The sequence below is a fragment of the Anarhichas minor genome, unplaced genomic scaffold, assembly GCF_050575085.1.
Source record: "Anarhichas minor isolate MPS153535 unplaced genomic scaffold, ASM5057508v1 ptg000013l, whole genome shotgun sequence".
Lineage (NCBI taxonomy): Eukaryota > Metazoa > Chordata > Actinopteri > Perciformes > Anarhichadidae > Anarhichas > Anarhichas minor.
In genome coordinates, this window is record NW_027466459.1 from 1,211,825 (window position 1) to 1,221,414 (window position 9,590).

Consider the following 9,590-nt stretch of genomic DNA (forward strand, 5'->3'; position numbering starts at 1 on the left):
TTTCCTGTGTTTTCTGTCAGAACTACAACAGTGTGATTCCAGTGTATTTCCGGGAGATAGGTAGGCTACTGCCAAAGTTAGCCATCTACAACAATCTACACAATCCATAAGAAGATACTGGGATTTGTGCTTGGATTGTGTCCAGGAGAGCACTGTTGGCATTGGCCAGTGTCTCCTCCTTCCTGGCATTAAACTGGCCTTAAACTGGCAATGAGATTGACACAAATCTATCCTACCAATGAACACCCAAAATTTATGAAATAATTAATTTCCCGAAACTAACTAACGCAGTGGTGGGCCGTCGGGGCCAGCTAAGCCTTCTCTGCTGGCCTAAACAGAATCACAAAGTTATAGCTATTTTATAATGTAATAATTTTTCACAAATTCACTACATGTATTGTAATTATTTTTCCCATTATCTTATTTTCTCATTGCACAGCTCCTGTCTTCCTCTGTTGCTCTGCTTCCAGCACAGCTTGTTTTAAGTAGAGCTTTTATCCAATCAGATTCAGCCCCTATGTCTCTATGTAAGGAGAGAGGCCGTAGTGCAGCTTTTAGTGTCAGTATTGCAATGTGGTAGCCGTGGTAGCCATGGTGCCTCAATAATCATTTGCCATCGATCGTAACAAAACTTGTTAGATGCATTGTCTGTCAGTGGATTTGTTAATTAGTGATGTATTGATGAGGAAAACAGTGTATTGCAAAAGTTAATGGTGAATTGTTTATATGATTCCCGCTTAGCTAACAAAGCTAGTTTCCTAACTAAGCTCATATCCTATGCTAATTTCTTACTGACTTACTAACATAAAGCAGTAACAAATTGCTTTAAGATGTCAATCCTTTCACTGGCCACTTCCATTGCTCGTTTTTGATGGACCATGAGTTCCAACATATGCAAAAAAGCAAAATAGAGATGGCCTATACCAGGAGACGCAGGAACACGTGTGGAAATGTTATATTGTGCGAGTTATGAACCAAAAGGCGTTTATTTTTACAATAGAGCCCCCTTATGGTGAGGATGGTTGTGTTTTTTTTCTAAAAAATATTTGCAAGTGCTGCTAAGGTTACTGTCTGTTAAATTTTCGCCTTTGCATCGTTGACACGACCATTTTAACAGTAATAATAACAACGCTGGTGCTTGGGCCCAGAACAAACACAATACGTTTCATTCAACACCGTTGGGTTTTAGACATATCAAAAAAAACTCTATGCAAAATGATTCCATTCCATTTGGTCGAGTCTTCTGTCTTCCTTTTGCGATTATCAATTTAAGGCTGATGAGAACCAGTGTGAGGAGTCTGATATGTACCATTTTCCCATGGTACATGAATGCAACACACCAGCAGAGGAACTCTCCCTGCGCATGCGCCCAGTATTAGCATTACTAGTATACTCTAATGTCTGTTTGTGCTTCTAAAAGGTGTTGTCATTTAGCCACATCGGTGTGTTTTTGTTGCACGCATATGTTAGTGTCCTTGGAGCGAGTCAGTGTCCGTCCATGTATCGCAAAGAGAAGCTGTAGCTACCGCACAGCCGAGCAAACGGACTATGTCTGCAAATAAAACAAAGAAAGTCAAGATGGCTACTAAATCTTGTCCTGAATGCGACCAACAGGTGAGGAAAATAAATATTTTCAGTTTTGAACGTTGTCGACAGTGAACCGTATGTACTGTCGGTAACGTTGTGTACTACAGTCCCGCTGTGTTCGTAGCGCTGTGTCGGCGGTGTCTTCAGACGGCAGCCCGCTGCACACGTTGTGGGAACGAGAGGACAGCCTCACGGGCTACATGCTGTGCTTGTGTTCACCAGAGGAAGCCTCCGTGTTCTCTCATCTGCTCATCTGGTTACACACCTTTTCACTCATTTCGTCTGTTAGCGTGTTTTTTAATGTTATGTGTTAATATTGTATCATTAGTTGTTCTCCCAAGAATATAGAGTAAACGTCCATATAAAGCCACTTGCAACTTCTAAATCAAATAATTCAACCACGTCCTTTTTGTTTGCTGTGAAATGAAGCAACGTGAGATCTCTTCTTTCTGACAAGAAGAAGAGTTCACAGAACAATGTGACTGTGACTAACATTTGAAAAACAGTTACAGATATTATTTAATTGTAAATCCTAATATTGACTCATTGCTAAGAACTTATAATCAGGGCTGTTTTCAGGACGTTGTTTTTGAACCTTGCTTCAGGAACACTCTTAATTCAGAACGTCCTCTGGACCTTCTCGGAAAGTCTTCCTGGTGATTTCAGGAATCTGGAAATATCTTCAATGTCTCAAAAAAGATTCTCTTCCTTACGTCTTGCCAGCTTCAACGACCAATCGTGTGTGCAGTCTCTCCTGCTGTCCCCTCTGAACACCTCTTAAACAGTTTGCCATAAAGGCGATGGGATCACTCCGCTTAATATTGCTTTTATGGTAAATGTATTTACATCGGGTCTTTCTAGTCTTGGTTTGCATAAAACACAATGCAAATGATTATAGATTAAAACACAGTTCCACATGTGTGTAATATATTGCATTATTTAACTGGCTGATAGTCCTGATAAACACATTGATGCCATCCTTAGGTTAAAGCTAACCTTTTAACCCCCCCCCCCCCAAAAACCGTAACAGTAATTTAATCTTCTGTGTTTCCCGGTTGATTCTCTCTAGATTCCAGTTGCGTGCAAGTCCTGTCCGTGTGGTTACGTGTTTATAAGCAGAAAACTTCTAAATGCCAAATTAAATGAGCGCTCTTCTCCAGCTATAGCAGGTAAGGTTCTACCTGCATAAATTATGCCTGAAAATGTTCAAAATGTTAGTTTGATTCTTCTCCGTGTGTGTTGAGCAAAGTCATGTTAATTCTATGACATTGTTCAGTACTGCTCTTTATTTCGTGAAGTCTCTCCGTCTGCCATGGATTCATGAAGACTGAGCATAGAGACCTCTGGTGACAGCACAGACAGGGCCGTAGCCAGGGTTTTAAAATCACAACTGTGATCTTTAAATGGATACTATTGAGAAGGGGCTCTGAGGGGCCTCCCCCAGGACAATTGCAGCATCAAGCACTGAAAACCCATCAACATCTGAAAAGGAAGAGTGGGGATTAGATTTAGTGCAGCAGACTTTGAGACGATCACCGCCGACCGACCAGCCACACCCGCTGGACCAAACGCCACCAAACTGCCCCAAGGAAGAGAGGAGAGCCGAGATGGAAGCTAAGCTAACCCAGCTAGGACCTGAGGCTACTCCACTACCCAGCGGGAGGTCGGTGACTGTTGAGCCCACATCTTCACAGAGACCTGGATCTATCGTGGTCCAGGATCAAGCAGCACTTGAGGGGTGGACAGCAGGACAGAGAGCAGGACTCTGGTGGACTCTGTGTTCACATCATGATGCTTGTTTTCTTCATGTTGAGTTTTTAATGCGAAGATGTCGGCCATGTTTTCTGACCAGATAAATGTTTTTGTTGCTGCTGTTTACGTTCCTTATCATGCAAATTCAAAAAATGCACTACAGGAAGGTACTCCTGTTTTGTTTGTTGTGCTGTAAATGTGCTACAACTGAATTTCGTTGTGCATCCCTGTGTTGCATAATTACAATAAATGATCCTTGGATTTTCTGCATTCTGGTGACTTTTCATGGTGGAAATGTCTTTATTTATGTGAAGAAAAACAAAATCCTGATGAGAGGCACTCTGTATTGCTTTTAAATATTTCCGGTGGATCGACTTTTTTCATTTAATGTTATCTCTGCTGAGTCAACAAACATGTAGGCATGATTTACTCTTCCTCTTCTGTTTGGGGAACAAACCTATGTTGTTAATATTAATATTAATATTTTGAGAGTCGACCTGCCCTATAATCTGCCCTTATGTTATTGCTCTGCTGATATAGTGCCATCCCCTTGAGACTTGGGATTCTCTCTGGATGAGACAATGTTTAGACAAGCAGATATTATCTACTGTGCATATATCACCAAGTGTGACTTTAGTTTTTGTGTGTTAAGTTGTTGTCATGTGTGCAGAGCACTGGACTGCCTTCTCCAGTCTCCCCACCCTGGACATCTTACACCACAGATAGCCGTGTTATCGATAACCATCAGCTTCTGGCAGTGTTTTTTTGAAAGAAAAGGGTTACTGAGGTGGGGCCCTCTGTGACCTCATAGCTGGCTGTGGCCATGATCACAAGCATTGTCTAGTGGCCACCATTAGCTCCGACTGCGTCCTCACAACACGGCACAGCTGTGCCCGGTGGACGCTACTAACTTGCACAAACCTCGGTCAGATAAAGGACTTATGACTCTACTAGACTAACATATTCCACTTAACAACGGGATGGCAAGTATGGCACGTCAACCCATCACATAGAAATCATTAATCATGACAAATAAGAGTATATGTTTTATGAATATGGGGATAAGTCAGGCAAGTTGCTGGACAATCAGTTGATGGGTGTGAAAGGCAATCGTATTATGAAAATCTGAATGGATAATGAAGAGATCACCTCGGAACAAGCTGAAATTAGCAAAGCATGAAATGATTAATGATAATGATGAAACATCACCAAACGTGTTGGATATTCTTAACTTGAACTGTTGAAACATGTCCCCAAATGCCATAAAATATGTCTGGCAGGACTTTGACTCAGTAATCACTTAAAGGTTGCATACATTATGAAGATGATACAAGTGTTTGTATTGCTCTCACTTCTTTAGACAGAATTGAACCTTCTCAAGTGACTCTGCTCAGCTTTTAGATGCCCGAAACCCAGTCGCTGCTGCCTGCAGCTTTGATTTAGGCAAATGGCTGCTTCCTTTTGTTCAGCCAAAAAGGGCCTCAACCCAAAATGGCCGATTGCGGCTATATGCTATTAATATGTATTTCATTTTCTTCCTCATAACTATTATAATTACCGTATTTGGCCATATACTCACTGTAATCACCATTTTTTTTCAATAAACAAATCAGAGATGTCTGCCTGGAACCAGTCTAACCCACACTTATGTTGTTACCTTTTTTTACTATCAACGTTCTGCTTCAGACAAGCTGGACTTTAAGCGGAGGAGGACAGAACGCATTCGCAGAGAAAGGATAGACTCTTCTTTAACCAGTGACATGGAGAACAGGAGAAGATCCCGAGCCAACAGCCAATCGGATCCCATTCGGAGGGGACGGGGCAGACCAAAGACAGTGGGTCTGAAGAAACAGGAAGAGGAGAAAGGTAAAAGGAGTGATTAGTCACAGTTTCTTATTACAAGTCTCTTGTGATTAGGTCTGTCATGATAACTACAATACTTGGGAGATGCATTGTCACAGAAATAATTGTGATAAACGTATTATAATTCAAGATTATTTTATGCCACGGATGATAGTATTATAGCATAATAATGTAAGTTCACCATTTCAAAGAGCAATGAACTTTGAATTCTTGAGAATATTCAGACAGTATGAAAAAAAGACAAATAAAGTCCATATATCATAAGATAAGTCGATAAAATAAAACTGGTCGAGGTCATGTCCATTTATCGTACGATGAATCGATAACGGAAAACTGGTCGAGGTCGTGTCCATTTATCGTACGATGAGTCGATAACGTAAAACTGGTCGAGGTCGTGTCCATTTATCTTACGATGAGTCGATAACGTAAAACTGGTCGAGGTCGTGTCCATTTATCGTACGATGAATCGATAACGTAAAACTGGTTGAGGTCGTGTCCATTTATCGTACGATGAGTCGATAACGTAAAACTGGTCGGGGTCGTGTCCATTTATCGTGAGATGAGTCGATAAAGTAAAACTGGTCGAGGTCATGTCCATTTAACATACGATGAGTCGATAACGTAAAACTGGTCGAGGTCGTGTCCATTTATCGTACGATGAGTTGATAACGTAAAACTGGTCGAGGTCGTGTCCATTTATCGTACGATGAGTCGATAAAGTAAAACTGGTCGAGGTCGTGTCCATTTATCGTAAGAAAAATCGACATGTCAAGGTAATGTCTACATCTTGACGATAAGTCTGTTACGTAAAAATTATCACGGTCATTTCCATTCATAACTTTCTGAACTTCTCTCTAAAGCTCTTTTTTCATTATTACACAGCTGATTCTGTCACTTGTCATGTGCTACACTATGACTGCTTTCCAGAATAGAATGTCTGAAAATGTGCACCGTTATCACCAGATATAAACGACAATGCATCTCCCCCCTCTCTATGAATATCTCTATGACTTTTTACTCTGCCTTTAGTGTGGCCGTTCAGAACTATAAACACTGATTTCCCACCTGGTTGGTCAAGACGTCTTACTAACGAGTTGTGATCGAGGCCCTTATGCAGGTTCCTCCATGTGTGACTAACTCCACTCAACCGTGCTGACATTTTGCATGGTTTGCTTTGCCATAAGATTTCAATTCGGTGTATTGGTCCAGTCGCAACCGTCTTCTCTTTCAACATGATCTCGTGAAGTGTTTGGTTGTGTCATTCCTGAAGTTTGGTGCTCCAAAACCCAAACCACCCTTTCAGCTGAAAGCTAATGTAAATGGGTATTTAGTGGTGTTGTTGATGGTTTCTGGTCCAAATCTTGACATTTTAGTGCAAAGTATTTAAATTCTACAAATATGTTTTACAATAGTATAGTCTAATGTATCATTATAATAGTGACTGCCCTCTGGTGTAACCAGGGTATTGCAACTTCATTTTGGTATTGGTTGATCTGGAGCCAGGTGGAGTATGTGGAGCCAGCTTTGCCACACTGTCATTGCCTCATGTATCTCGCTCCTCACCTCTCTTCAACTCTCCCGCTTGCGCATGGGGAGGCAGGCATCACAGTGTGAAACCTCTGCCTCAGATTGAATTTGACATTATTTATTATTTATCTTGCAATTTGTACTCTCATTTAGCATGACCATAGATGAATATTGTATTGCCAAAATGAGTTTTCTGTGATTGACTGTGTTCTATTGTGTTCACAGAGAAACAAGAGAAGGAGGTGGATATGTATGCCAGTCTTTCAGATGAGAAGGCCTTTGTGTTTTCTGTGGCCTTGGCTGAGATCAACCGCAAGATATTGGGTCAAAGACTCATCTTATAGATTAAGGCCTGACTACATGAGAATCCTGGCACAGAGAACCTACCATATAAAAACTATCAAACAGCAAGGGGATAACCAAAGAGGGCAGAACTGTCTGGAGCTGAACTTTGATCTGGATGTCTTTCACTTGGATGATGGGATGAGATTGAGAAACCTGCGGAAGCTTCAGACTGAAGTAGAGGGTGTTGTCGTTGGGGGATCACAGCTCTTCAGCACCTTGTATTATACACCCACCACAGACATGCAAATATATGTTTCTAGAGTATGGATTGTGTTGTAACGACATATGTAGAACCAGGAAAAGAGGCATAGATGATATTTCCAAACTTTTCTGCAGATACAAATATGACATTTTGCTAAAGAAATACTACATTCATCTGAAATAAAGACTGTTATCAAGTGAACATCCTCAATTGACAGCAGCTCACGTTAATGGGAGGGACCAAGATATTGTGGTAGCTGCGTGCTTTCTTATAAACTGAAGATGCAATAAATATTTTTTTAAATTTCCATTGTTAAGTGACCTATAAGTAATGTTGAGTATATAAGTAACGTAGTGCATCCTATGCACAGTACACACCATATATTTATTAGTTACTTTTATAGACTATGTCAAATGTTCTTATTGAAGATGAATTTCACCTTGCTTTGAATTAAACTAGATAACAAAAATTGCAATCGACTAAAGACGGTGTCCAGCTTTCCTAGATTCATAAAGGAAGTCAGAAAAATCTTTCTCCGATTGTGAGGTCGTGCTGATGCAGTGAATACCTTCTTTTAAAATAAATGAATTTCATCAATCTATCCAACTTTGATTCAATCAGCAATTTTTGTTGGTTAATTAATTCATGTTCTGTTTGATGGGCCATGCATGTGTGTGTGTGTGTGTGTGTGTATATATATATATATTATATCAATAATTATATTTTCCACATAAATGAAAAGACACCATACACCCAAAATAGACTGTCAAGGCACAAAAACATCCTTCTTTGCAGATTTTTTATTTCTTAATTGTCATGTCCCAAGAGTCATGAAATTCAGTTCTATTACTTCAGAATATTAAAAACAATGAAAAACACTTTTTAGTGTTTTAGGTTTAGTTACAGATACAAGATAAATACCACAGTCCACTTCTGTGGATTGAATCCGTTCGGGACATGAGGAACTATGATGCTAAAACAAACCCTTCACTGAAAGCAAGTTGTGGATGATTTTTGGATTTTAATAATCCAAAATAAAATTGTTTAATGTAGTCCCTGAATGTATCACATGGGTCAGAAATCTTATGCTATTCTACTCTTTTCTGGACTGTATCATTTTTTTTTTTTAAATGCCTTTAGTCCTCTCATTTTAAGCAGATGATATAGAAAACTGATGTGTTTTGAGACAAAATGGATTGTTTCAAATTCTCACTAAAGACAACCTCCATGTAAGAAATGTATCCTTACCATATATATTATCTACCCAATAAATTAAATAATAAACTCAGATATCAGTAAAGTTAGACCAGTTGGCCACATGCATTCTGCTGGTTTTTTCTGTCAGTGTGTCGGTGTCATTGTCACTGACCTCTGATGTTTTTCGTAACAATGACTCGGCATTACTCTCTTCACTCTTCTTTCATAGTTTGTGTCTGTAAAAGCTCGTGGTTAGCACTGTCTGGCTCTGGCCTGTCTGAGTGGATTTGCATGCTCTCCCTGTGACTGTTTCATGCAGTCCATCCATGGGTGGCACAGACATGCGGGTTGTTAAAATAATGACTGGTGTGGATGTGAGTGAGATGTGAACTCCATAAGTGAGTGACTGGACTGTGTGAGACAGCCTTGTGACAGCCTGTCCAGGTGTTCGCCACCTCTCACCTATGTGGACTGGGATACACTACACTGAGCAGACGCCATGTGGATAATGGATTGATGGCTGTTAAAGATTACATCATGTATTTTGAATACAAGGAGCTAAAGATCAGTGTCATTGTAGATGTAATGGCCTTATTGGTAATATATATGATATTTATATCATCTTTTATCAGTCTCTCAGAGGCCAACTCTAGAAAAGTCTCCATCTTTACTTTCAGCTGTTCTGTCGTATATATTCTAAGGGTGTAGACGTGTTTCACTATTTATGTATAACATTTCAAACACTTTACATATAGTGTTTAATTTATTATCTAAACTATAAGAAGATGATCAACATGTTAGCATTTAGCTCAGCTAGCATATCGACTCTTAATCTAGTTTACTATTTACGATGTCAAGAACTAACGAGATATCGAGATCTACTCTCAGCTTCCCGCAGCGGCTCAGAACGGTTCAAAGAACCCAGTGGTCAACAACACAATCAAGATTTGGGTCAAATTCAGGTAAAAACCTGATGCTACTTTCCGCAGTTGGACAAAAAAAGGTATTTTAACACTTAGTGACCTATATCTTTTCAGGTGTTTCTTTTTGTTTTTGGTCATCATGCCTCTAACACTGGATAAAACATTACTCAACCATTTGCATGATGGGCCACCTA

At 39.9% G+C, this 9,590-nt stretch overlaps 2 protein-coding genes across 3 annotated transcripts in view; both read left to right on the forward strand.

Moving 5' to 3' along the window:
• The window catches only part of celf1 (cugbp, Elav-like family member 1), a 48,968-nt gene extending 43,804 nt beyond the window's left edge, over positions 1-5,164 (forward strand). The window contains exon 15 of the mRNA XM_076090878.1: positions 5,026-5,164. The gene's annotated coding sequence lies outside the window, so the exon portion shown is untranslated. The remainder of the gene's footprint in view (positions 1-5,025) is intronic.
• Positions 1,354-7,877, forward strand: cunh16orf87 (chromosome unknown C16orf87 homolog). 2 transcript variants are annotated; one of them, XM_076090882.1, is made up of 5 exons: positions 1,354-1,614; positions 2,311-2,419; positions 2,657-2,756; positions 5,026-5,205; positions 6,955-7,877. In XM_076090882.1, the coding sequence occupies exons 2-5, from the start codon at positions 2,417-2,419 to the stop codon at positions 7,071-7,073; spliced, it is 402 nt and encodes a 133-aa protein (XP_075946997.1). In that variant the 5' UTR covers positions 1,354-1,614; positions 2,311-2,416; the 3' UTR covers positions 7,074-7,877. The 2 variants fall into 2 exon arrangements, with proteins under 2 accessions (XP_075946997.1, XP_075946995.1); XM_076090880.1 differs by lacking the exon at positions 2,311-2,419.
• The last annotated feature ends 1,713 nt before the right edge of the window (positions 7,878-9,590 follow it).